Source organism: Podarcis filfolensis (assembly GCF_964270895.1).
Source record: "Podarcis filfolensis genome assembly, chromosome: 9".
NCBI lineage: Eukaryota > Metazoa > Chordata > Lepidosauria > Squamata > Lacertidae > Podarcis > Podarcis filfolensis.
Genome location: NC_139610.1, coordinates 6,512,800 through 6,539,709, shown reverse-complemented (window position 1 = coordinate 6,539,709; position 26,910 = coordinate 6,512,800). Strand labels below are relative to the sequence as shown.

The following is a 26,910-nucleotide window of genomic DNA, read 5'->3' as shown; positions in this document are numbered from 1 at the left end:
TTTCTCCTGGGCATAGTCGGCCAATTGGTGCCAAAGAAGGATAGAACTTTCTTTATGTATGCAACAACAGCACCAAGAATACTTATTGCAAAGTATTGGAAGACACAAGATTTACCCACCCTGGAAGAGTGGCAGATGAAGGTGATGGACTATATGGAATTGGCGGAAATGACTGGCAGAATCCGAGACCAGGGAGAAGAGTTGGTGGAAGAAGATTGGAAGAAATTTAAAGACTATTTGCAGAAATATTGTACAATTAATGAATGTTAAAATGATGCTGGATTGAAATTAAGTGGTATTAGCAACAAGGTTAATAAGAATATGCAAAAAATGGATTGATAATGGATGAAATTATATAGCTATAATATGCTAAGATATAGAGTTAAGACAAATGAAAGAGGGTAAGGATTTGCTGAATGGATTATGTAAATGGGAATACAAAAAAGGGGAGGTGTGAGGAGGTCAAGGAAATAAGCAAATGAGCTTAAAGATTTCAAAAAATGGAATTGTTTTTTATTTTTTTCTATCTATTTGTTTTTTGTATTTTGTATTTTCTTCTTTTTTTCTATGTATTTTTGTATTTTCCTTATTTCTTTCTTTTTTTTTTGTTTTCTTTTTATTCTGTAAACTTCTGTTTTTTGTAAAGCCTTAATAAATATCTAATCAAAAAAAACAACAACAAAAAAACCAAAGGCAGTTTTAGACAGCAGTCTCTCCCAAAGCAACCCGGAGATACCATAGTTTGAGCCTGGGCCCTTCTAAATGCACAGTATGTTCTCTACCACCAAGCTATGGCCCTTCTCAGATTTCATATGAGGCAAGTTCAGGTAGAGAGTGAAGAGATGAGTCACAGGCCCCATCCACCATTTAACTAGGCTGCAAAAATCCAATATATTCCAAACTGTCACAGCTCCATCTAACATAAAAGGATGCTCCGAATCTATGCATAAACTAGAGGCAGCTAACCTGCAGCCCTCCAGATGCTGAGCGATTCCAACTCATTCCTGACAATTGGTTGGAGGGCCACAGGTAAACCAAACTCTTGATTTAAACAGCTTTCTTCCCTGTGACCGAGATGTTTTCAAGAGTCTAACAAATGGGATGGGGGCTGGGGAGCAAAGAACAGTGGCTTATATGAGACCCAAACAAACAAGCATTATGCCCTGCTGGGTTCATGAAGGCTGATCAAGAATTGCTTGAAGATGAAAGCATCACCACCGGTGGAGTCTCCCTGGCATCTTCTCCTGATGAACAGGTGAAAGGTGGGCAGGAGGAACAAGCCTGGTGGAATCAATGGCTCCCAAAGCCATTGGATGACTGAACAGGGCTGCAAAACCTTGCCAGCCTAACACCTTGCTCGCCTGACCTAGATCAAGAGCAGTTGCTGTGATGCTCTCCAGATGTTCAGTTCCAACTCCCATCAGCCCAGCAAGGACAGCCAATGGTCAGGGATGATGTTGCAGCTGCAGTCCAATTACATCTGGAGGTCATCACTCTGCCCCCAACCTCAGTAAAAGGAGGGTGTCACCATCAAAATGATTAAATAATGAATCATATTGCAAACAGCAGTTTTGCAGCCTGTCTGAGTCTGGGAAGCTTCCTGTTAAGAACATGTTGTGGCCTGCAGTGGGATTGTGATAGGGCACTATCTCTGTGTTCTTGTGGTATTGGAACCTTGGCCATTATCTGCTGCTATTTCCTCGAGTCACAGAGGCCTTGTCCCTTATCTCACTGCTCCTGGGGGCTGGGGCTGGTGGGGAGAAGCATGGCATCAGCTTCCCCGGCAGAGAAGAAGGGGTGAGGGAAGATCTACATCAGGAACAAGGAGGGGGGGAGAAGAAGAATCAATATGGGGATCTGCTGCCCTGGTGAATTATGATGCCTGGGGCAGTTGCCTCACCTTGCCATATGGGTGGGCCGGCCCTGTTGGTGGCAGAGCTCATGCTTTACGTGCAGATGGATGGAGGCGCAATCTCTGGCATCTCCAGGTCGGGCTGGTGTTATGTACTGAGTTGAATAGGATCCAAAATGCAGCAGTCTGATTGGTCCTAGAACAATAAGATCCAAAATGCAGCAGTCTGATTGGTCCTAGAACAATCGGATTCAGAATGCAGCAGTCTGATTGGTCATAGAACAATGAAGCAGTATGATTGGTCCGCAGGAGCCACCTAATCCAGCTCCAGGTGGAAGTGAATCCACAACCTGATTGGCCTACAGGAGAATCCTGGAATTAGCCAATCACGTGCAGCCCATTGTGTAAATAATGTATATAAAGCAGATATTGTGGGGGAACTTCCATTCCTCCTCACCACTATGAGCTGAATAAAGAGCATGAAATCCACTCTCCACTCTGAGTATATTTCAGCTGGGAAAGAAGGAAGCCTGAAATTCTGACAGAGCAGAGGACCAAAGGCCAAACAACATTTTGGGGGGCCCAGGCCAGAAGTAGTAGAAGCAAAAGACCACTTATTCAAGCAATGCATAGTTAAGTTTGGAACTAGGCAGTGATGGGGACCAACCTAGATGGCTTTAAAAGACAATTCGGCAAATGAATGGAGAAGAGGGCTATGGATGACTTCTAGCCACAATGGCTATGCTCTATCTTTGCAGTGGGAGGCAGCAATGCATCTGAATTCCACCGGTGGGGGGGTGGTTCTTGCGTTTGGGTCCTGCTGGCTGGTTTCCCACAGCCACTCTGAGAACAGGGATAGAAGGCCAAGCAAAAAGGCTCAGTTCCTCCTCACCCCCTCAGAAGTGCATCGTCATATTATGGCCGGTGAAGATGATAGACTCTATGGAACTTGCCGAACTGACTGGGAGAATCCGAGACCAGGGAGAAGAGACGGTGAAAGAAGATTGGAAGAAGTTTAAAGAAGAAATCTGAAGAAATATGTTAATATTTAAATTTTAGAATAGCCTTGGAAGTGGATATAGGCTGTAGGGTTAGAAGTAGAAGATAGTGCATTTTAAAATAGTATTTTTTGTAAGTGATAAAATGTGAAGACTTTTATGGTAAAAGTAAGCGTGATAAAAAATGGTTAAAATTATGATATATGTAAACTGCTAAAGATGAGGTAAAATGAAAATCAGATAGGGGGACTTGGGGAAGCTCATCTAACAATGTTTAGAAAAAAATGAGGATAAGACAAGAATTTGTTTGTATTGTTTGTTTTTCTGTTTGTGTTGTTTAGTTGTGTTATAAAATGAATAAAAAAAATTGGGGGGGGGGAGAAAGAACTGCATCATCATATTGGGAAAAGGTTCACCTGTTGGACTGCGGCTTGCCATCCACATTGCAGAAGAAAAGTCCTGCCATAACCTGCCCGCTCAAATCAACCATCTCTGCATCATCTCGTTGTTGTTGTCATGGAGATTAGTGCAGCCCTCACTGTTTATTTAGCAAAAATTCATCAGTGGCTGTGAGCTGACCTCAAGCCAAGGAGATAGGTAACTATACAACCTTAGGAAGACATCTGAAGCAGTGTTGCCATATGTCCAGAATTTCCTGGACATATCTGGCCATCGGCTGTCGGAAACAGTGTGTGAGCGTAAATCGCTGACATCCAGGAAAATCCGCATGTATGGCAACCTATGTCGGCAGTGTTGTTTCTGGAGATTTCCCTTAAAAATAGCTCAACAACTTTCCCAAAAGAATCTCAACAACTTTTCTGTCTGGATTGTCACTCTATTGGATTTTCACCTATCCGAAGGCAGCCCTGTGTAGAGAAGTCTTCTAAATGGTTTTTTTGAGTGTGTATGTGTGAGTGTGTATGTTGGAAGCTGCCCAGAGTGGCTGGGGCAACCAGCCCCAGATGGGTGGGGTGTAAATAAAAATAAATAAAAATATTATTATTAGTAGTAGTAGTAGTAGTAGTAGTATTAGTATTAGTATTAGTATTACAGTGGTACCTCGGGTTAAGTAGTTAATTCATTCCGGAGGTCCGTACTTAACCTGAAACTGTTCTTAACCTGAAGCACCACTTTAGCTAATGGGGCCTCCTGCTGCTGCCGCGCCGCCGGAGCATGATTTCTGTTCTCATCCTGAAGCAAAGTTCTTAACCTGAAGCACTATTTCTGGGTTAGCGGAGTCTGTAACCTGAAGCGTATGTAACCTGAAGCGTATGTAACCTGAGGTACCACTGTATTATTTGTATTATTATGGAATAGGTAAAGGTAAAGGTACCCCTGCCCGTACGGGCCAGTCTTGACAGACTCTAGGGTTGTGCGCCCATCTCACTTAAGAGGCCGGGGGCCAGCGCTGTCCGCAGACACTTCCGGGTCACGTGGCCAGCGTGACAAGCTGCATCTGGCGAGCCAGCGCAGCACACGGAACGCCGTTTACCTTCCCGCTGGTAGGCGGTCCCTATTTATCTACTTGCACCCGGGGGTGCTTTCAAACTGCTAGGTTGGCAGGCGCTGGGACCGAACGACGGGAGCGCACCCCGCCGCGGAGATTCGAACCGCCGACCATGCGATCGGCAAGTCCTAGGCGCTGAGGTTTTACCCACAGCGCCACCCACGTCCCTATTATGGAATAGGATGCCCTTATTTTCATCAGAGAAATGTTGGAGGCTTTGCATCAAGGCTTAGAGTGCTTAACCTCTGGGTGCAGAGGGAAGGCCTGGAATATGCTTAGGGTACATCAAAGGAATGGACAGGGTGGGTGATGAAGGCTGGTTTGCTAATCTTCAGCCCCCCCCCCCCAAGAGGAGAGGTCAACCAAACAAGAATCACAGCCTTCCCACAGTGATTCGGGTTTAATCTCTGCTTGGTGGGAGTCCTGTCCCGAGTAGGAAGAGAATTTGGAGTTCAGCCCTTCCTGGACAAGGAGGTTGCTTAACAAAACCACGGCCACTGGCGAAGGCTGTCTGTGCTTCAACCCTGAACACACAATAATAATATTAAAGCTCTGGATCCAGAGAGCCCAGAGTAAATGCAGAGTAACTCGAGAGGCATAAAAATACAGATTTAGAATGAAATTAGATAAGACGCCATCCACACAATTGCTAAATGTATGAACAGGTTTTTTGAAAGTAAATTGCAAATGTGGAGCATTTAACCTTTTGCTCTTATATCACCTAAGAGTGATGTACCCTGCCTTTGATACTTGAGATGGTTGTTTTAAGGACTCACACTATTGTCTGACGGTAAATTATTTCAGTTGATTTTCTGTGGTTGTAAACAGCCCTGGGACCTTCAGGTGAAAGGGAAGAAATCTAACAGATAATAATAAAGTACTCCTTTCCCCATTTGCTCCAATAGAAGCTGCTGCAAATAGCAAGTGCAGGGGCCCAATATGGATCAGGACCACAACAGAGGCGACAAAGAGCTAAAGCCCTCAACCTCTCATGCCAAGATTCAGATTCAGATCAGGCCCCCTTTGCATTGGGGTGAGGGAGAAAGCTTCCATTGGGATGAATGGGGAATGGAGGAAATCACGGTGACTGAAGAGCTCATTTTATTTTAAAAAATACATTACAATATAATTTATATCCACTTTGTATTGGTTTGCAAATCTGAAATACAAGCATCGTAAACAATTCTTTTTTAAAACAAGAAAACAAGTCCATGTTAAAATCAGATGCCTCACCTGTTTTGAAGTCCTGCCAATGAACATGTCTTTGTTCAAGCGAAAACTCCCCCAACTTTTCCCATAAATATTCCTGAATGCCTTTGAAACTTTACTCTGGAGAGTAGTCATATTGATAATGACAGCTTGGGGTTAAGTGGAAATTGGCAGAGCTCTAAACAAAGCATCCAATTTTTAATGTGTTTGAAGATTTAAATTCCAGCAAATACACGTATATCCTAGCAAATGCGTAAGAGAAAAACTCAGGAACTCCAGAAATTAAATTATACTGAACAGAAAAAGTTACAATTCTTGTTTTATTCTCTCTCTCTCTCTCTCTCTCTCTCTCTCTCTCTCTCTCTCTCTCTCTTCTCTCTCTCTCTCTCTCACACACACACACACACACACACACAGAGAGAGAGAGAGAGAGAGAGAGAAAGAATTCATGTAATACTTCCTGGTTTTAATTAAGACAAATTCTAAAGAGGATTTGAAAACAAAACTTTTGTACTTTGGATCACCAGGAATGCTGATTTCATAAGAAAGAAAACGGCCAGCTTTCTTTATACAACAATCCCCACAGGTTGAATAATTGGGGATTTTAAACGTTACTGTTCAGTACGGTGGTTACATAGAACTTTTTTTGCGGCTTTTTAAAAAAGCTAATCATTTAACACATGGCCAGCCCAAAGTTCATTGGTAAAGGAAATAAGATGGTTTGAAGGCAGAGCAGGTAAAGCAGAATATTACCTTGTTTGCAATCAAGATCTCCAAAGGCAGGCTAGCAGAGAGAGAAGGCTAACTTCTCCCCAGTAGGTAGACAAAACAACTTGATGAGAGGAGTCCAGATTGTTCAAAGACATGCAAAATCTGCTGATTTCCCCCTTCCTCCCCAGAGGTGCCCCCTTGGAACCTGTTTTCCTTAAGAGCTCATTGCTTGGGGTTCAGCCTTGAGAGGCAAGGGAACTCTGCAAAGCCCAGCTGAGCCCAAGTCTCCCCTCATCTGACCAGGGGATCCCGGGAGAGATGCAGCCCCAGGGAAGCACACTTGGGAGGCAAAGTTCAGCTTGCGGGCAGAGAGTGAAGGATCTCCTCCAGGCAAAGAACTTTATCCCCTTCACGGCTAAAAGGGCTTGGCTTGGGGCCAGCCCAGGGATCAGAAAATTGAAAACAAGCAGCCCTGTGATTCTCCTCCTCCACGGCTGGTCTAGGAAGGCAGCAGAGAAGCCCTTCCGCCCACAAGGATTTTGTCCATCCCTCTGTTCTATTCTTTTTTTTTTTTTAATAAAATTTTTATTGGTTTTTTAACACATAATAATAGACAATACAAAACAATACAAAAACAAACAAACATATAAACATGTATAATTTCTTCACATTTTTTCTTAAACCTTCTTTCATCGACTTCCTCATACCTCCCCTTTCTGCATCCCTGTTTTAAAGTTTTCCAGCAAGCCCCAATGTCAACTTATAACACTTTTTTTCCCCTTTGAATCCTTTTTCTCATATCCAATTATTTGTCCCCGCAATTCTGTTTTACCTGACCCAAAACATTTTAGCACTCATTAATTTTGCAACAGTTCTTGAGATAAACTTTAAATTTCTTCCAATCTTCTTCCACCGTCTCTCTCCCTTGGTCACGGATTCTGCCAGTCATCTCCGCCAGTCCCATGTAGTCAATCACCTTGGTCTGCCATTCTTCCAGTGTGGGTAGTTCTTGTGTCTTCCAGTACTTTGCTAGAAGTACTCTTGCTGCTGTTGTAGCATACATAAAAAACGTCCTATCTTTCCTTGATACCAATTGGCCCACCATGCCCAGGAGAAAGGCTTCTGGTTTCTTCACAAATGTGCATTTAAGCACCTTCTTCATTTCATTATAAATCATTTCCCAGAAGACCTTAATCCTTGGGCACGTCCACCAAAGGTGGTAAAAGGTGCCTTCAGTTTCCTTACATTTCCAACATTTATTATTGGGAGTATGATAAATTTTTGCAAGCTTGACTGGGGTCATGTACCACCTATATATCATTTTCATAATGTTCTCTCTTAAGGCATTACATGCCGTGAACTTTATACCGGTGGTCCATAACTGTTCCCAGTCAGCAAACATAATGTCATGACCGATATCTTGTGCCCATTTAATCATAGCTGATTTAACCGTCTCATCCTGTGTATTCCATTTCAACAGCAAGTTATACATTCTTGACAAATTTTTAGTACTGGGTTCCAAAAGCTCTGTTTCTAATTTTGACCTCTCCACCTGGAAGCCAATTTTCCTGTCCTGTTTAAAAACTTCATTTATCTGATAGTAATGTAGCCAATCTCTTACTTTTGACTTCAATTTCTCATAACTCTGCAATTTCACTTTTCCCTCCTCATGTTCTATAATTTCCCAATATTTTGGCCATTTAGATTCCATGTTAAGTTTTTTCACTTCCTTGGCTTCCATTGGTGACAACCACCTAGGGGTTTTGTTTTCTAACAAATCTTTATACCGGGTCCACACATTATATAATGCTTTCCTAACAATGTGGTTTTTAAAACCTTGATGGACTTTAACCTTGTCATACCATATATACGCATGCCAGCCGAATCTATTATTGAACCCTTCCAGATCTAAAATGTCTGTATTTTCAAGAAGCAGCCAGTTTTTCAGCCAGCAAAAAGCCGCTGATTCATAATAAAGCTTTAAGTCTGGCAGGGCAAACCCCCCTCTTTCTTTTGCATCTGTTAATATCTTAAATTTTATTCTGGGCTTTTTGCCCTGCCAGACAAATTTAGATATATCTTTCTGCCACCCTCTGTTCTATTCTTAATCCCTCTGGCCTATAAGTGTGGAGGGAGTTATTCATTCACTTATTTATTTACTGCGTTTATATTCCACCTCTTCCTTCAAAGAGCTCAAGGAGGCGTACATGGTCCTCCTTCTCCTCATTTAATCTGCACAACAACCCTGTGAGGTGGGTTAGGCTGAGAAAAGACAGTGATTTAGACCACTATTAGCATATAAACGAGGGATGTGGGTGGTGCTTTGGGTTAAACCACAGAGCCCAGGACTTGTCGATCGGAAGGTTGGCGGTTTGAATCCCTGCGATGGGGTGAGCTCCCGTTGCTCGGTCCCTGCTCCTGCCAACCTAGCAGTTCGAAAGCATTTCAAAGTGCAAGTAGATAAATAGGTACCACTGTGGCGGGAAGATAAACGGCATTTCCGTGCGCTCTGGTTCACCAGAAGCGGCTTAGTCATGCTGGCCACATGACCCGGAAAAACCGTCTGCGGACAAACGTCAGCTCCCTCGGCCAGTAAAGCGAGGTGAGCGCGCAACCCCAGAGTCATTCGCGACTGGACTTAACTGTCAGGGGTCCTTTACCTTTAGTAGCACCTTTAACATAGTAACTTCAAAGGCACCTGGATTTGGTCCATGACCATCCATTTAAGGACCTGCGCCAAGAAGGGGAGATGGGCAATTGGCTGGTAATTGCTTAGATTTTTCCAAATCCAGAGGTGGTTTCTTACCACTGCCTCAAACAGACAGGGACCACCCTCTCTCGCAGGCAGGTATTAACCACCTCCCTGGCCCAGCTGGCTGGTCCCTTCCTGCTAGTTTTTATCAGCCAAGAGGGACAAGGGTCCAGAATACAAGTGGCCACCCTGACTGATCTGAGCACCTTGTCCACATCCTTGAGTCCTACTAATTGGGTGCCACAATTTCAGAAGGATATAGACAAACAGGACTCTCCAGGTTGGAGGAGGGGCTGGCACACGACCCAGAGCTGTGTGCCCCTTATCTGACCTGCCCACCTCCCACACCTTAACTCCCCCTACCCTGAACTGCTGCAATTGGGACCCCCCTCCTCTCCTCAGCTCCTCTCCTCCCAAACACATATCCCCTCCCTCAATAAAAAACGACAGCAGCAAAATACCCATGCAAATTAAAAACAGCTACAATAGTGTTAAGCTTTAACACTGAGTGGGTTCTCTGTCTTTCTACATAATGTAAGAATGAAATAAAGTTATGAGCCGTACTAGATTTAGTAGCTGCTCTGTGTGTACACTGATTTTTTAAATCTTGGATATCTCGCTGACCCCACCCTTGCTTGCTACGCACGACAACCATTGTTTACCTGAAGGCAAGCGACACTTCTGCACTGAGTTGCCAAGGCTCCATCCAAACAAACTTCTCTTTACCATCTCCCACCTATGAAATTTGTTGGACAGGTGTCTCCTTTTCAGCGGCTCCAATTGCAGAGAGCTTTTCACGGCTGCTGAAGGAGCAACAGCTTTCTTAAACTGCTCTCCAGCCAGGGTTGACATTGTGGTTTTTCTTTTCCTTGAATGCACAAGTTTCCAGCAAATGGGCTGTGAATACAGCATGGAGCATGTAGCACATGAAGAAGGAAACCGGGCTTATTGGAGGAAATTTTAGGGCCTGTTTGGGGCAATAGAGGAAATCTGCTTTGGAGAAAGCCCCTTTCGCTGTGGCAGCCCTTGCTGATGGTATCTGCCCCACATGAGACAACAGCAGCTCCTCAGTGATGGTGCCGTCTACATGGTCAAAGGAAGGACTGATCCATGGAGGAGCACAGAGGCAGAGTTACTAGTGGGCCACATCCAAGGGACCGCTAGCAGTCTCTGGATTCCTCACGGCCACGCTGACATTTTTCGTCCTGCGGCTTCGGCGAGCCATGGCTGGCAAGGCAGCGGAGCCCCGCGTCCCTGTGACTTTGCAGAAGTCGCGGCTGAAGGCGGAGGAGAAGGTCCTAGACTTGGACTTTGAGCTGGTGAGCGTGCAGTTCAATGAGGCCGGGAGGTATGCTCTGAGGCTCACAGTGGAGAATCCACTGCTGGAGGGATCTGGCGCTGGGGTGCAGCTGCGGGTGAACGAGGGGGACCCCCTGTACACCAACACGGCCACGACCGACATTGTCGAGCAAAGCAACCTGAATGAAGTCTATGCGTTTGAGAAGAGGCAGTTCCTTTTTACCTTGCCCAGAGGTAAGGAGTCAGGGCGGATGGGAAGCAGGAAGAACATGGATGAGTCCTTCGCCACCTAGGAGAGATCAGGAGGATCAGATCTCGCCCTAACCCAATGCCACAGTAGTGAGATTCCTGCACGGGCAGGGGGTGGACTAGATGGCCTTTGATGTCCCTTTTTAAACATTTAGTAAAATTTATACAAAGCAGTTTACAAAAAAGATAAGGCACTGAAATTATCACTAAGAAAATGTAACGATGGTTTAAGATGATTGAAAAGTTAAAATAGACTAGAAACAGATTTGGGTGGAATCTAGACACATAAAAATGTTGCGGAATTGCTTTTTAAAAAAAAAAGGTTTGAAAAAATATATATTGAATTTGCCATAGCTCACCATTGCCATCTAGTGTCATATTTACACAATGCGCTTTACAACGCACTTCAAACGTTTTATTTGCAGCTGTATAGCTGAGTCTTAAGCCTCGTGTCAACTTACTAAACATCTGAGCAGCCTTGCCTGGATAAAAAATGTTTTTAGGAGGCGCCTGCCTGGTATCCTTAAGCAGTGCTTTTTTTCCAAAAAAAAAAAAAAAATGTTCAGGGGTACTCTCATTTTCTTACTCATATTGAGGTACTGCGCCTCAATGAGGCCAAGCTTAGATTCACAAAATGTTTAGGGGTATGCATCCCCCTGCAACCCCCCAGGAAAAAAACCCTGTCTGTCTCCACCTCCATCGTTCCGCCCAGACACTGAGGTCCGGCTCCGAGGGCCTTCTGGCGGTTCCCTCGCTGTGAGAAGGCAAGTTACAGGGAACCAGGCAGAGGGCCTTCTCGGTGGTGGTGCCTGCCCTGTGGAACGCCCTCCCACCAGATGTCAAAGAGAAAAATAAATACCAAACTTTTAGAAGACATCTGAAGGCAGCCCTGTTTAGGGAAGCTTTTAATGTTTGACGGACCACTGCATCTTAATATTTGGTTGGAAGCCGTCCAGAGTGGCTGGGGAAACCCAGCCAGATGGGCGGGGTATAAATAATTTATTATTATTATTATTATTATTATTATTATTATTATTATTATTATTGATGGGGGCAGTGAGTGGGGTGAGTCTGCCGCACTATTTATTAGAGGTAAGGGGTTGGATTCGCTACGGATGGCTTGCATGTTACCTCAATTTAACAGCTGTTTGCGCTGGGCTCTCCCCTCTTCACCCACCCAGGCTTCTGCAAAAATGACAAAAACCACGACGCCCGGCTGCGAATAGAAGCCCTGCGCCTTCGCGGTTCCTCGCTGAGGACCAGTGTCCGGGCCGGGGAAGCTTTCTTCGCCATCTACCCCCGCACCAACCAGCCCCGGATGAATCTCTTTGCCAGCAGAGACGAGGACCTGTACCGCTATGGTGACATCATGGTGCTGCTTCGGGTGGGCAGCGATGACCTGGCCATGCATTGTGGGAGGCTGGCCTACGCGGTGTCGTTCCATGAGCACCGGCCTGTGGCCAAGAAACAGGCACCCACCAGTCCTCTGCCACCCCCCAGGCTGAAGGAGAGGAGCCTGCCGGCTGGGACCAGCTCCCCAACACCTTCCCAGTCGCTGCCGGTCCCACAGCAGATTCACTCTGCACCTGATCCACACCTTTGGCCCACTGAGGAGTCCTGCACACCAGGGGTAAGAAATGTCAGAGCAAGGGCCAGGTCTGCTTCTGCGCTGCAATTTGTTGCGACGGAGGGAGCAATCCACGTGAAAAGAAAATAATGACCCGCAGCTTGCCATCACGCTTTCTAGTGTGTTATTTGTATATTGCAATTGTTTATCTTGAAACCAATAGAAGAGTCTTTCTGGCTCCTGCAGGGCTAATAAATTTGTACAGAGCCTAGGACTTGCCGATCAGAAGGTTGGCGGTTCGAATCCTCGTGAATAAACCCTAACATTCCCCTTTTCAAACTTGCAGCGGATGCGTTTGCTCAGGCTCGCTAAAGTTCAGGTATTTCCCCCTTATTCCCTCATAAAAGATAAGACACGACACAGTCTTCTATAAAAGTATAAAAAGAGTTTACTCACATATCATTCTGTTCACAATAGGATCCCAGAAGGCAGACTTAGCTTAGAAAAGTAACATATATCTAGAAACTATCTCATAAGAAGACAGTCCCTTGGTCCTCTCTTGGCTGGAAGCCAAGAGGGCATCTTTGGCTAAGCAGATGTTGCTTCTTCGATGCATGTAGTCAAAAAAGAGAGAGATGGCTGCCTTGCCCTGTGCTTTTGTCGTTACCTGCACAGGTGAGGCCACGCCCACCTCTAGTCACATGCATAGGAAGTCTGTCCCAGCCCAGAAGGAAACAGGAAGTTTACCTGCTGGCTGGACAAACGTTCCTCCCCATGTGTAAACATGTTCACTCTAGGAATGTTGTACTTGACTGCTCTTGTGTTTCACATCCCACAGATGTGATGTGTGTGTGTGTTACAGAAGTTGGCCGTCACCCCTAGTCTCTGCCGAGTGGTAGCAAAATTCCACAGGGTTCCAGGTGCTCACCCAGGATTTGTGCCCCTTTGGAGAATTGAAGATGCCGGGTAGAAATGTAATCCATCCATCCATCAAGGAAGCATGACTCTTATGCTTTCCCTTCCCCTCAGTTGCTGCCCAGCCTACCTGAGCCTCAACAGGAAGCATCTCCTAGAGCCATTCAAGAGTTTTCTGATGAACAGCTGTCATCATTTCTGCCATCCTCTTCCGCCTCCTCCTCACCAGCCTCGCCAAGGCGATTGCCAAGTGATGCCAAACTCCACCTCCCTTCGCCAGGATACAGCCCTGAGCTGCTTTTTGAGAATATGTTTTCAGGGGTGCTGGTAAGTCAATGACTTTTGGTCTGTGCCGGGAATGGAGGACCTGTGGCCCTCCAGATGCTGCTGAACTCCAGCTACCATCAGCCCCCAGCCATCATGGCCCACAGTCAGGGATGATGGGAAATGGAGCCCAGCAGCATCGGGGGTGGGGCACAGGTCTCTGTTCCTGGTCAATGTGGTGGGCAATACCTACAGCGGCCTTAAAGATAAAGGGACCCCTGACCATTAGGTCCAGTCGTGGCCGACTCTGGCCCAATGGCTGCCATTAATTTGATTCTGAATTGATTTTAGAATGAATTGATTTTAGAATGCATTTCAATTAATTGATTGTGATTTTATGTGAACTGTATTACTTTTATTGTTGGTAGCCGCTCTGAGTCCGTCTTTGGCGGGGAGTGCGGGATATAAATAAAAATAAAAAATTGTTGTTGTTGTTATGTTTAGCCTGGGAGAGAGGAGAGTGAAACAAAAGCCATCTTCAAATGTCTAAAGTGCTGTCACATGAAGGACAAAACAAGTTTGTTTTCTCCTGCTCCGCAGGGTACAACCCATACCAATGGCTTCAAGTTATAGGAAACGAGATTCAGAAATAATTTTCTGACCGTATGAGCTGTTTGACAGCAGAACATCCTCTCTTGGAAGATGGTGGACCTTCCTTCCTTGGAGGTTTCTAAGCAGAGGTTGGGGGGCTATCTGCCAAGGATCCATCAGCTGTGATTCCTGCATGCAGAAATAAAACCCTGACCAAATAGGGACTTGTCTCAGAGGAAGCACCGGCCATATTTTATTCAAAAGCACTTATTTCCAAGATCCCCGTGTTCTTATCCTGTAGCATTTGACAGGGAAGATGTGTGCTGGAGGGAGGGGCTCCCTCCCCCCCTTTGTGTCGCTAGAACATGTGCATGCCTCTGTCTGCAGATGACGACGATAATTGCGGAGGCCTTGATTGAGTTTGCCTGGCAAACGTCTCGACGCAAAGGAAATGGCGATCGATATTAATCAGCCGTGAGCTGTAGTTATTGTAAAGGGCAGTTAAAGCGTCAAGGCAGAGCAGCGGCTGAGGGATGGGGAGACATTAGCCAATGCTATTTATAACAAGTCTTGGGGTTTGAGGGTGAGCACAGCTGCCTAAAGTGTTGATAAAACTGCACCCATCCTGATGTCACTCTGGAAGCACAAGACAACTAGATTGAAGGATGAAATGCCATGGGTTAGCTCTGCGGATTTTGCTGTAAGGGAGAGGCCGCTTTGCAAAGGTTCTCTGAAAGGCTATCCAAGCAGTGCTGTGGGCTTCCGCCTGAAGAGCTATTTAATGCAATGTTCAGCGGGCATTAAGTGCAGCTTGTGTGTGTGTGATGCAAGTAGAATCTGTCAGTTTCAGTTCTCCCAGCTTCTCATTTTTCCAGTCTTAATTCCAGTTTCCCACATTTATTCTGCAATCTGCAATTTATCTAAGAAGAGCCTGCTGGATCAGGCAATGGCCCATCAAGTCCAGCATCCTCTTCTCACAGTGGCCAATAAGATGCCCCTTTTGGGAAACCTGAGACAAGTGCACTTTCCCCTCCCATGTTTTCTAGCCATTAGAATTCACAAGCACTGTTGCCTCTGACCATGGAGGCAAGAGCATTGCCAACATTATTGTTCAAAAATTGTTAGAGCTTTCGTGTGAATTTCTCCCAAAAAATACAATTTTTTTTGCATGTAGTTTTGACTAAGATGCACATTTTTGCAAGCTGTTTCCCCAGTGCAATGCATTTTTGTGTGTTACTTTCACCAATATATGTGTTTCAGGCACATTTCCCCCAAAACACCCATTTTGTACGCTCTGGTTGGAGAGCGGCATCACAAAATCCAGAGAAGTCCAAACTTTGAAGCATTTCTGTGTTTCCACATTGGTCCAAGAAGTGTGAATTAGTTTCTCACTAAAATGCAAGCGGAATTGAATTTCTCCTCTATCCCTGTATGCAAGGCATTTCTGCTCCAAGGGGTCATCTAGTCCAACCGCCGGCAATGCAAGAATCTCAGCTGATGGGGAACTGATGGCCATGCAGATGTTGTTGGACTCTTAACTCACTCTTAGGTTAGCCACTCTGTTGTGCCAACTCCTTTCCAAAATGCACATTTACTAATTGCACATGGAGCTGGATTTAGCAATTGTGTTAGGGAAGAGGACAAGTTAACTTAGTACAGGGATGGGGGACAGGGGCCCATCCAGATCTGGTCGGGCACCAACACCCACCAGTTCCAGCCAGTGTGGCCAGTGGTCAAGGAGGAAGGCAGCTGCAGTCCAACAACTCCTCCCAGAGAGTCACAGGTTCCCCATCCCCGCTACGGAAGATGCTCACTGCTGCTGGCGTGGTGCCTTTTAAGTTACAATCCCCAGGCTTTGCTTGCTTGTTAATTACCGTATTTTTCGCTCCATAAGACGTACCAGACCATACGACACACCTAGTTTTTGGAGGAGGAAAACAAAAAAAATATTCTGAATCCCAGAAGCCAGAACAGCAAGAGGGATCTGGCTTCTGGGATAGCCTCTTGCTGTTCTGACTTCTGGGATAGCCGCGTGCAGCCTCTTCAGGGCAGCGGGATGAAGGCTCCCCCTGCCTGGAAGAGGCTGTGCGCGGCTATCCCAGAAGCCAGGACAGCAAGCGGGATTAGCTCCATAAGACGCACACACATTTCCCCTTACTTTTCAGGAGGGGAAAAGTGCGTCTTATAGAGCGAAAAATACGGTAGTGTGTAAGAGTGGGCGTGGACTACAAAGAACACCCTTCCATTACATTAAAACAGAGTTTGGATGGCCATCTCTGTCAGGGACTCTAGTTCTGGTTCCCTTAGATACCATTGGCCAGGGAGCAGCAATAGCCGAGGGCTTTCAACTTCAGCCTTATCCACATTTCCTCTTGTTCTGCTGCTTCCCCCCAGAGAAAATCCCTCTTTAGCACTCTCGTGGAGCAAATGGCAATCAGGTTTTCTTTGGATTGCTGTTTGTCCTGACTTAAAGCTAAAGAGTGGGTTTTCTCTGGGAAAGGTGTGGGCACTAGGAGAATTGCTTGGGCCTCTGCTTTCTAAGCTGAGCCTTCATGTCCTCAGAGTGAGCTTGCTGGAGGCATCTGGCGCAGCTCTGGGGCTGCGTTAGATGACCCTCTGGTCTGATCCAGCGGTGTTCTTCTTAATGTTCTCAGTGCCTCCGGGAGGAGGGGAGGGACAAGACCTGGGCAGCCCCCCAATATATGTTTTGTGCCAATCCTTCCTTTGTGTAATAATGTCAATGAAGCTTTGAGGATTGCAGTCCTCAAATGTTGAGCAAATTGGACTTTCTTCCGCCTTGACTTCTTCTGCGGAAAGACCTCGTTTGCTGCATGGCCTATGGGTTGGACAGGGTTAAATTCTGCATGTTGTGGGTGGGGGGGGGAGGTGTTTATGGGACATAAGGGGGTCTGGGAGAACTGGACTGAAAAGGGGAGGGAGTGATTGATGCTGAATTGATCAGCATTCCTAAGCAGGTGGTGGAAGTCCGCCTAGGGGTGAGCAAGTCAATTGATCCGAGTGATGCTCTTATTGCATTTCAAAAGCACCCAGTCATATGTAATGGAACATTGGCTCTGGGCCCAGTTAGCAGTAAATGCACCTTCAGGGACCGCAATCTCTCCTAGCCTTTTGTATGCCTTTTGCTTGAGCAAACATGAGGCATAGAACCCCCCTTGGCTGCACTCTGTCATGCTCCTGACTCGGTGCAACCGTAGAGGGTGTGTGCATGCGTATGTTTACCCAAGAGACCTTCCTGTCTCCTCCTGTGCTGAGAACGTGGCTGCAGGTGCGAAAGAGCCAGGTGCTTATGCAAGCACGTGCAGAAAGGAATTAGAGGTGGATTATGCAGGTCCGCTAGGACAGCTAGACATTGTTAACAATTTTTGACTTCTTTATCCATCTCGGCTACATAATGTATTCCCAGGCACGGGTGGAGCGGCTCAGCTGTCTGCATTTCATGAGCAGGAAGCGTCAACAGCTTCAGTGTATGCAGTTGAGATCACTTCAGAATTATGGGGAAGGGAAAGAGCTATGCAGGGCATTGGGTTCCCCCCTCCCTCCATGCACACAGGAAATCCTCCTCTGCCTTTTCTCAGGCCTCATTTATTCAACCTAATTTTTACAGCAAGGAATTAATGAATCTGTCTGTTTCTGGTTCATGTTGATTCATAAGTTTATTCCATCCTGTTTCTGAATTTATCTGGTTTCCTTAAAAATCCGCACATCGGCAGTATTTCTATTTATATAAAACAAAATTTTAGTAGTGCCTTTGGGTGGTTCTCTCTCTCTCTGTGTGTGTGTGTGTGTGTGTGTGTGTATGTGTGTGTGTGTAGATGACAGATATTTACAACAGATGCACAAAATCAACAGATGCACAAAACAAGCAATGGAAAACAAAAAGCCATAACTGCAAGCATAATTGTGACTAAATGTACAGAAGTTGTCTACATCGTCTTCAACATTAGGAAATAAATATGGAGCAGTGGGTCAGAATTTACAGGATGAAGTTAAAGCAAAAGCTACCATCACCACACACACAAAAAAGGAAAAAGAGAGAGATTTGTTTGTTTTTGAGCTGAAAACTGTATTACTGTTTGGAGAAGTGTGGAATATAAAGTATAATTCCTTTCTGATTCACACATTAGAGGTGCAGATCAGATCAGTTACCATTAGAATTTGTAGAAATTGAATACCTGAAGCACCCAAGTCTAATTATTATTATTATTATTATTATTATTATTAATAATAATAATAATAATACCCCGCTACCCCACCCATCTGGTTGGGTTCCCCCAGCCCAGGGGTCAGCAAGGCTTACCGGGCATGGGCCGGATCACTCCCATGGAGATCCTCTGTGGGCTGGACTGGCGCAGATCACGTCTTCACATGCCCAGATGCTGAAAATCGCACAGAACAATGGGGGTGGGGATGCTTCTTCAGGTATACTGGGCCGAAGCCGTGTAGTCAGTACCAACACTTTGAATTGTGCTCAGAAATGTACTGGGAGCCAATGTAGGTCTTTCAGAACTGATGTTATATGGTCTCAGCAGCCACTCCCAGTCACCAGTCTAGCTGCCGCATTCTGGATTAATTGCAGTTTCCGGGTCACCTTCAAAGGTAGCCCCACGTAGAGCGTATTGCAGTAGTCCAAGTGGGAGATAACCAGAGCATGCACCACTCTGGTGAGACAGCTTTCACCTTTGTCCCTAGCCCACCGGAGATCATTGACTAGTGTGACCAAGGCAGTTTCAGTCCCATTTGTTAAAATGTGAAAGGAAAACTGAGGTTCTTAGGACACTGAATGGCCCTGGATGGAGTCATTATGAATGCCACTATTTTAGGTCCTTGAGTTTTCCTGCATTATCTTCTTAAGTGTCTCTTGTACTCAGCTGCAAAGTCCAAATTGCTTTTAGCTAAAATGAGGTTATCTTTATCCATCTGGCAAAAATCGGGATTCCTATTATGTGACAGAGAAGTACTCACGTAATTGAGGACAGAGCAAGAAAGAAAATTGGAGGAAGGAGAAATGATCTTACAATTCTACATTTCTTTTTCATTTGGGGGTGATGTTCTTGATATTTCCCATGTGTTTTTTTTAAAACAGCAAACACACTGAATCAAATTTGTCTTATTTTGTACTTGTAATTTATGGCGAATAATTAGCACCCTGATATTCCTGGTTTTGAATGGTGTTCCCCCCCCCCCAACTTTCTGATCTGGTGAGTAAGAGAGAGAGAAAGAGGGAGAATTTCTCTAGCAGTTTTAATTAGAATATTGTCCTGCTTCTCAAATGATTTTATTCCAGCCCAACCCCCCTGTTTATATTCTTGGGCTACCTTAAACAATGTTATGGTGGATGAGCATTTGAATGATTAGTTCCTGTTTTTGTTTTTAAACTGGCATATGATGGGTTTATTGCTAATATGTGCTAATGAATGAATTTATTAGTCCACATGGTTAAAGATTTAGAGTGACAGGTTGCAGCTTGGATCCTGCTGATGTGTAGAATCAGGATGTCTGACAATATCAATAACTTCTCCCTGCTCATTGCTCACCCCCTCAGCTCCCCAATGTGTGTAAGTGTGTCGAAATAAACACTTGAGCATTTTTCACTCAGATATACCCGTGGAGACAGTTTCAGCAGGCACCCATATTCCCTAACTAGGAACAGACAAATCTATCCATTTTTCCAACCCTAAGTAAAGGGCATCCAATTTCTGCATCAGTATACTCCCCCCACCCCAGTTCATATGAAAATCTGTACTGATTTTCAACACATTTCTTAACATTTTTGCACACAACCTTTCCTAAAGTATGCATTTCTGCAAGCAATTTCCTGCAATATAATTGTTGCTTTGGTGTATTATTTTTCTATCTCTCTCTATAGATATATACAGTTTTGTTTCCACTTCCCCCTTTAAACACTCATTTTTATTGCTTGGAGAACTGCATTGCAAAATTCAGCAAGGTGCAAATTTCAAAGGATGTTTCCATTTGTGCTTTGGTTTGAGATATGTGAATCACACAAGTTTGCCTGCTACTTTCTCTCCTACCTCTCTCTCCCCCTGCAAGTTCAGTTTAGCATTAGTGCAATTAATGGGCCTTCAAAAAGCTAAAAGGCTTGTAGAATGAATGGAAGGCCAGCATTGAAGAAAATGTACTTATTTAAAAATCCTTCCCTTTAATTTCTATCTTGCACCAACCCAGCCTAAAGTTTCCCCAACCTGATGTCCTTCAGTCCAAGCCATTTTGGTTTCTCTCATTTTCTCATTCTTCTTCCACTTCTAAATTTAGCTCTCCACATTTCTTCAGTAATATACTGATATTATTATTTTTAATCATTTTGAAAACCCACCAGCATTTTACTGCAAATAAACGTACTTTTGTGTACAGTTTTGACTAATATACACATTCTATTGCAAGCAGTTTCCCCATGCATTTTTGCACACTATTTTCACGAATGCATGTGTTTGTATGTATGTTTCCCCTTAAAGGTAAAGGTAAAGGACCCCTGACAGTTAAGTCCAGTCGCGAACGACTGTGGGGTTGCGGCACTCATCTCGCTTTAAAGGCTGAGGGAGCCGGCGTTTGTCAGCTCTGCAGACAGTTCTTCCAGGTCATGTAGCCAGCATGACTAAGCCGCTTCTGGCCCAATGGAACACCAAAACCAGAGCAGGGCACGGAAACACCATTTACCTTACTGCCAGAGTGGTACCTATTTATCTACTTGCACTTTTTGGTGTGCTTTAGAACTGCTAGGTTGGCAGGATCTGGGTCCGAGCAACAGGAGCTCACCCCGTCGTGCGGATTCGAACCACCGACCTCCTGATCGGCAAGCCTGAGAGGCTCACTGGTTTAGACCACAGCGCCACCCACGTCCTACATGTTTCCCCTTAGTAGAATGCATTTTGTACATATTGCTTGGTCAAATAACTGCATCACAAAATTTTCTAAGGATAGCTGTGTTTCTGTTTGTGTATTGGTTGAAGAAGTACAAATTAGGTAGGTTCCCATGACAGCTACACCCAAGCAAATACGTTTCTGCCTGTGTTGGCTGGTTGGACTGGTTTGTGCATACAGCTGCACACCTGTGTTACCTGCCTCCAAGGGCAAATCTGATGTACCACCATTCCTTGTGGTACTTGGGTCCAGTTTACCTCTGAGATCACCTTACCTCCACCTTCCACACCCCCTTGACCACTTGGATTGGTGCAACTGGCACTAGTACAGGTGCCACATAAAACCCGTTCCTCATTTTATTGTGTGCACTTTGGAACTCCCTGCCTATTGATCTCAAGCAGGTGCCTTTACTGTACACTTTTCGATGGCTGCTAAAACATTCTTGTTTAGAAAAGCCTTCCCAGATGTTTAGAAAGTTGATACAAGTTTTAATTTGTTTTTTTTTAGTCTACCGTTATGTTAACTTTCTGAAAGTTTTAAATTATTGTTGTTAATTTTTCTTAGTGATGATTTTATAGTTTTATCACTTTTGTAAACTGCATCGAGGTGGGGTTGGGTTTTTTTTTTTACAATCAAGTGGTGTATAAATTTTATGAAATAAATAAATAAATCGTACTGTGAACACTGGAAAATGATTCACAGAGTAAGGTGGAATTCATTGTATTAACCTGAAGGGAGAGGGAGATTAAAATCAACAGCATTTTCTTTTCAGCAGAAGGCAATAATAATAATAATAAAAACCATTGCAACTGATATAAATGTCTGTGCTGCCTCTAAGGGCCCATCAAGGCAGAAGATGTTTCATAGGCAGTTTTAAAATAATCACCCAATTGGGGAAAGAAGCTTTTTGTGGAGACTGGATTCCTGATTCTCTGAAAAGCCTTTGAAAAAAGACTGAGCCAACACAGGTGCAGACAAGGGGGGGGGGGCCAAGACACCAGAAATTAAATCTTATGCTGAACTTTGTCGCAGCTGTATTTGGTGTTGCCATTTAAAAGAAAAAACGATGTAAGAATCCTCTGCTTGCGGCTGCAGCTGCGAAAGGAGAATCCTCCACATGTGGCTGTGGCGGCACGATGGCTGCTTGTGCTGCCGCAAGCCCCCGCGGGGTGACTTCTTGTCACCCCCGCAGACATGGCACCTGGGGCACACCGCCCTCCCCCCCATTGCGACACCACTGCCTTCACCTGCCGGCAGAAGGACAGCAAGGAGGGAGCCTGTCTGGCTCCTCTAAGGAGATCTAAAGTCTGGGAGCAGTCACTGAGGTGGCCTTGTCCAAGAACAAGGGATTGGAGCCTCAGGCCTTGGGCCTGGTGCACCCCACCCAGGCTTCTTGATCTCCCCTATGCCAACCCCTCCTGGAGACCTTTTGCCTGGCTGGAAAGCATCGTTGACGTCTTGACAACGCCTCTTGCTCCCCTGGATGGAGGACATAGAGGGGTGTGTAAGTGTGGGCAGAAACTGACCTGCTATGCGAAGGGGAAATCTGCCTCTGTTGCTCAGCCCCACCTGCCACTGGATGTGGCCCTCTGAAGGTTTGCTCAGAAGGGAATGTGGCCCTCGGGCTGAAATGCTTCCCCCAGCCCTGACCTCAATGCTGCTTTCCTGATTCCTCTTCTCCATGATGGTGCCCCACCAGCCATCTACAGTGGTGCCTCGCAAGACGAAATTAATTCATTCCGCAAGTTTTTTCTTCTTGCGAGTTTTTCGTCTTGCGAAGCATGGTTTCCCATAGGAATGCATTGAAAATCAATTAATGCGTTCCTATGGAGACCGCTTGCCAGGCTGGGGGTGCGGAGAAGGGCTTTTCTCCCCACCGCAAGCCTTCAGGACAGGTCCGGGAACAGAGGGGAAGGCGTGCAGCGCTTCTCCTCTGTTCCCGGGGCTTGCGGTGGGAGGAGGGTTTTTCCTCCCCACCGCCAACATTCAGAACAGCATTCTGAATGTTGGCGGTGGGAAGGAAAACCCTCCTCCCACCGCAAGTCTTCAGGACAGCCATCCGAAGGCTGGCGCGGGGAGAAGGTCTCTCTGCCCCACCGCCAGCCTTCGGAGGAGGTCCGAGGACAGTGGGGAAGACGCGCTGCGCTTCCCCGCTGTCCTGGAGATTTCCCTATGGGCTTTCATCTTGCGAAGGAAGCCCATAGGGAAATTCGTCTTACGAAGCGCATCAAAAAACGGAAAACCCTTTCGTCTAGCGGGTTTTTCGTCTTGCGAGGCGTTCGTCTTGCGGGGCACCACTGTACATCTTGAAAGTCGTCATTGTCAAGATGGAAAACAATTCTATCTCCCAACGTGTACACCACCCACCACAGTGGGTGTGGGAACCCCTCTATGGTGAAAGACATTAGGATAAGGTAATACAAGTCATGCACTGTTTGATTGTTAAAAAATAATACCTCAAAGTATTCTACAAAAAAATAATAGAATTATCACAAAGAAAAATTAACAAGAATTCAAGACATTTCAAAAGTTAAAACAGTAAGCTAAAAACAGATTAAGACTCACATCAATTTTCTAAGGTCCTGGATGGTCTTGTCTAAACATGAACGTTCTTTGCAGGCACAGAAAAAGAGTGCAGTGCAGACATCTGCCTGGTGTCAAGAGGCAGAGAGTTCCAAGGTGCTGGTTCCGCCACACTATAAGATCCAGTTCTTATAAATGTGAAACAGGTATTATGTGGCTCCTGTAACAGGGCCAGTTACTGGTAGAGTGGGCATAAACAGATCCCAAATTGTTAAGGGTTTTATATACTAATAGTAACAGGTTTCAAATGGGTCCCGAGTTGGTTAAGTGAATGTTTCAGTTTAGGGCACACTTGGGTTTAAAGAGGGACCATAAAGGGAGCTGGAATTAATGCCAGATATTACTAGCTAACTGGCAGATTGATGGGATAAAAGCTGCAAGACAATGACAGATGGTGTGATTGATTCATGGCACCTCCGAGATGCTTAAAGCTGGAGGGGAATTTTTAGTGCACCAAGGATCTTTCTGGACAGCTCTGTGGCTGAGCTTGTGATGGAACCATTAGCCAGAGAGAAATCCCCATTAGGCCTGTGATGGATGGTGACCCGTCTCCCTCATTCCCCAGCCAGAGTCGGCCTGTTGATGGATCTCTCCAGGCTGCGCTTGGTGTTCATCAGGACTGTCGTTGGGCCGGCAACACTGCTGGCCTTGCGGGAAGGCTGGCCCTTTCTCTGTGCCCTGCCCGTCAGGGTCTCGGTTGTGATGGGGTGTTGGTTTCGGGGCGTGGCGGTCTGGGCGAGGGAGCAATGGAGGACCCTGTCGATTCACTGAGAAACCCAATGAGGCTGAAAAACAAACTGTTGTCAGAGCAGGCAGGAGCCCCCTCTTCAAGCTGTGGAGGCATATAAATGCTGCTCACCAGAGCGTGAGCTTGCAATTTGTAGAGCTTTTGAACGACTGTCAACTGGGTTAGGGGGAGGGAGGTCCTGATGGATTTATCAGAAGCAGCTGCAGAGGCAAAAGCATCCCTGACAGATGGCCACCCAACCTCTGTTTAAAAAACTCCATGGAAGGAGAGTCCACCACCTTCTGAGATCGTCTGTTCCACAGCTGAACATCTCTTACAATCAGAAAGTTCTTCCTGATGTTCAGTCAGAATCTTCTTTCTTATACCTTGAATCCATTGCTTAGGGCCATACCCTCCAGAACAGGACAAATCAAGCTTGCTCCATCCTCCGTGTGACAGCCCTTTAGAACTTTGTAGATGGCTATCATAACTCCTCTCAGTCTCTTTTCCAGCAGGACTCCAGGTGTGGTCTGACCAAAGCAGAATAGAGAGAATACAGAGGCAAGGGAAAGCTGAATGGTAGTCAGACATGCCCTCTGGACTTTAAAAATACTTTAAGAAGACCGCTTTCAAAAAGGGTTAAGGAACTACTGGGTGAGAGTTCTATGGTAAGACATACTCAAAAAGAAGGGAGTCCAAGACGGATTGAAGTTTCTGAAAGGTGAAATAAAGGACCCTGACCATTAGGTCCAGTCGTGACCGACTCTGGGGTTGTGGCGCTCATCTCGCTTTACTGGCCGAGGGAGCCGGTGTACAGCTTCTGGGTCATGTGGCCAGCTTGACTAAGCCGCTTCTGGCAAACCAGAGCAGCGCACGGAAACACCGTTTACCTTCCCGCCGGAGCGGTACCTATTTATCTACTTGCACTTTGACGTGCTTTCGAACTGCTAGGTTGGCAGGAGCAGGGACCGAGCAACGGGAGCTCACCCCGTCGTTGGGATTCGAACCGCCGACCTTCTGATCAGCAAGCCCTAGGCTCTGTGGTTTAACCCACAATACTGAATGCAAAAAGGCAGACAATTCCAACAAGAAAGAAAAGACGTCTAAAAAAACCCCAGTGTGGCTGCATAAGGAGCTTACAGATGTGCTCAGATTTAAGAAGGGCAAATATAAGAAAAGGAAGAACTTGGAAATCACAAAGGAGGAGTATACACAAGAAGCCAACAGTTTCAGGTAGAGGGTCAGGTGAGCCAAAGCTTGCAGAGGTTAAAAATAATTTAAAAAGGTTTCTCTGGCTACGTTTGAAGCAAGAGGAAGACCAAGCAAGTGGTAGGTCCTCTGTGTGGAGATGACGGAGAAATGCTGTTGGGTGACAGAGAGAAGGCGGAACTGCTCTTAACTACTTTGCCTTTGTCTTCACCCAAAAAGAAAGCAGTGTCCAACCTGGTGATAACAGAATAAATGATGTTAGGAGGGAGCTGCAGCCCAAATTAGAACAAGAGGTGGTAAGGGAACACCAGGCTACTGTAAATGAATTCAAATGTCAAGGCACTGATGAGCTGCACTCAAGGGTGCTAAAGGAGCTTGCGGTTGTAATCTCAGAGCTTCTGTCTATTTGTTGACATCCGCGTGTCTTGGGAGACAATGGATGAGTGTGCCTTGATGGGTGAAGTCAAACTGTTGGAAGGTTGCAGCACCTTCTGTTGGTGTAGAGACTGATATGGGAGAGATATGTTTTGGTGCAGCTGGGACAGATGAAGGCGTCTGGTTGTGTTTCTTCTTTCTGCACTTCTCCCAGCGGTCATTCCTCCTCTGGTCACGGCTGTGGGTAGACAACCTGACTGTCTGTCTCCAGGCATTGTGGTCATCTGCAAGGGATTCCCTCATGGCGGTGTTGATGTCACCAGCCTTTATGTCCTGTTTGCAGACATCTTTGTAACACAGAGTTGGTCTGCCAACAGGCCTGGTGCCTGTAGCCAGCTCCCCATAGAGCATTTGGAGATCCTGCCATCTTCCGTTCTGTGGACATGACCAAGCTGGGAATGTGGACTTGGGAGAAAACATCTCTGTTTGAGACTCTGTCCTGCTATGTGATGCCCAAAATCTTCCTGATGAAGCGCACATGGAAGGCGTTGAGTTGCTCCTAGCAGTTCCTACGTGACTTTGGGCCAGTCATTGTCTCAAAGTCTTATTATTACAGTGGTACCTCTAGATATGAACGGGATCCGTTCCGGAGCCCCGTTCGCATCTAGAAACAAACGTAACTAGCGACGGCATGTCTGCGCATGCGCACGTCGCTTTTCGCCGCTTCTGCGCATGCGCGTGACCCCATTTTGAGCGTCTGCACATGCGCGAGTGGCGAAACCCGGAAGTAACACGCTCCGTTACTTCTGGGTTGCCGCAGAGCGCAACTCGAACGCGCTCAACTCGAAGTGTATTCAACCTGAGGTATGACTGTATTATTATTTCTAAAGCCGCTAAGCCTTATTACTATTTATACATATTTGTCCCACCTTCCTCTCAGAGGAGTCCAGGGTGACAAATGCCCAAGACTGAAACAATACCATGAAAAACAGAATTGTGTTGATGAACACTTTTATTGTGTAAATAATATTGTCTTGTCTTGTCTTTTCCTCTTTTGATTTTTTTACTTCGTATCCTTGTCATTTCTTTATTTTATTTTATTTTCCTCTTTTTCGTTCCTTTATAAATTTTCTATTCTCTACATAATTCTCTTTTTCTTCATATGTATGGAAATAGCATACAATGTTTGTATAGATATGTAA

The 26,910-nt window shown here is 45.6% G+C and overlaps 2 protein-coding genes across 2 annotated transcripts in view; one reads left to right on the top strand and one right to left on the bottom strand.

Moving 5' to 3' along the window:
• The window catches only part of STRA6 (signaling receptor and transporter of retinol STRA6), a 55,481-nt gene extending 48,752 nt beyond the window's left edge, over window positions 1-6,729 (bottom strand). Inside the window, exon 1 of the mRNA XM_083630407.1 lies at window positions 6,320-6,729. The gene's annotated coding sequence lies outside the window, so the exon portion shown is untranslated. The remainder of the gene's footprint in view (window positions 1-6,319) is intronic.
• A 3,035-nt stretch (window positions 6,730-9,764) lies between these two features.
• On the top strand, window positions 9,765-13,023 carry LOC310770250 (coiled-coil domain-containing protein 33-like). Its single transcript, XM_083630810.1, has 3 exons — window positions 9,765-10,562; window positions 11,759-12,207; window positions 12,983-13,023. Exons 1-3 carry the CDS (start codon window positions 10,253-10,255, stop codon window positions 12,986-12,988), a joined length of 765 nt encoding a protein of 254 aa, XP_083486936.1. The 5' UTR covers window positions 9,765-10,252; the 3' UTR covers window positions 12,989-13,023.
• Window positions 13,024-26,910: the final 13,887 nt, after the last annotated feature.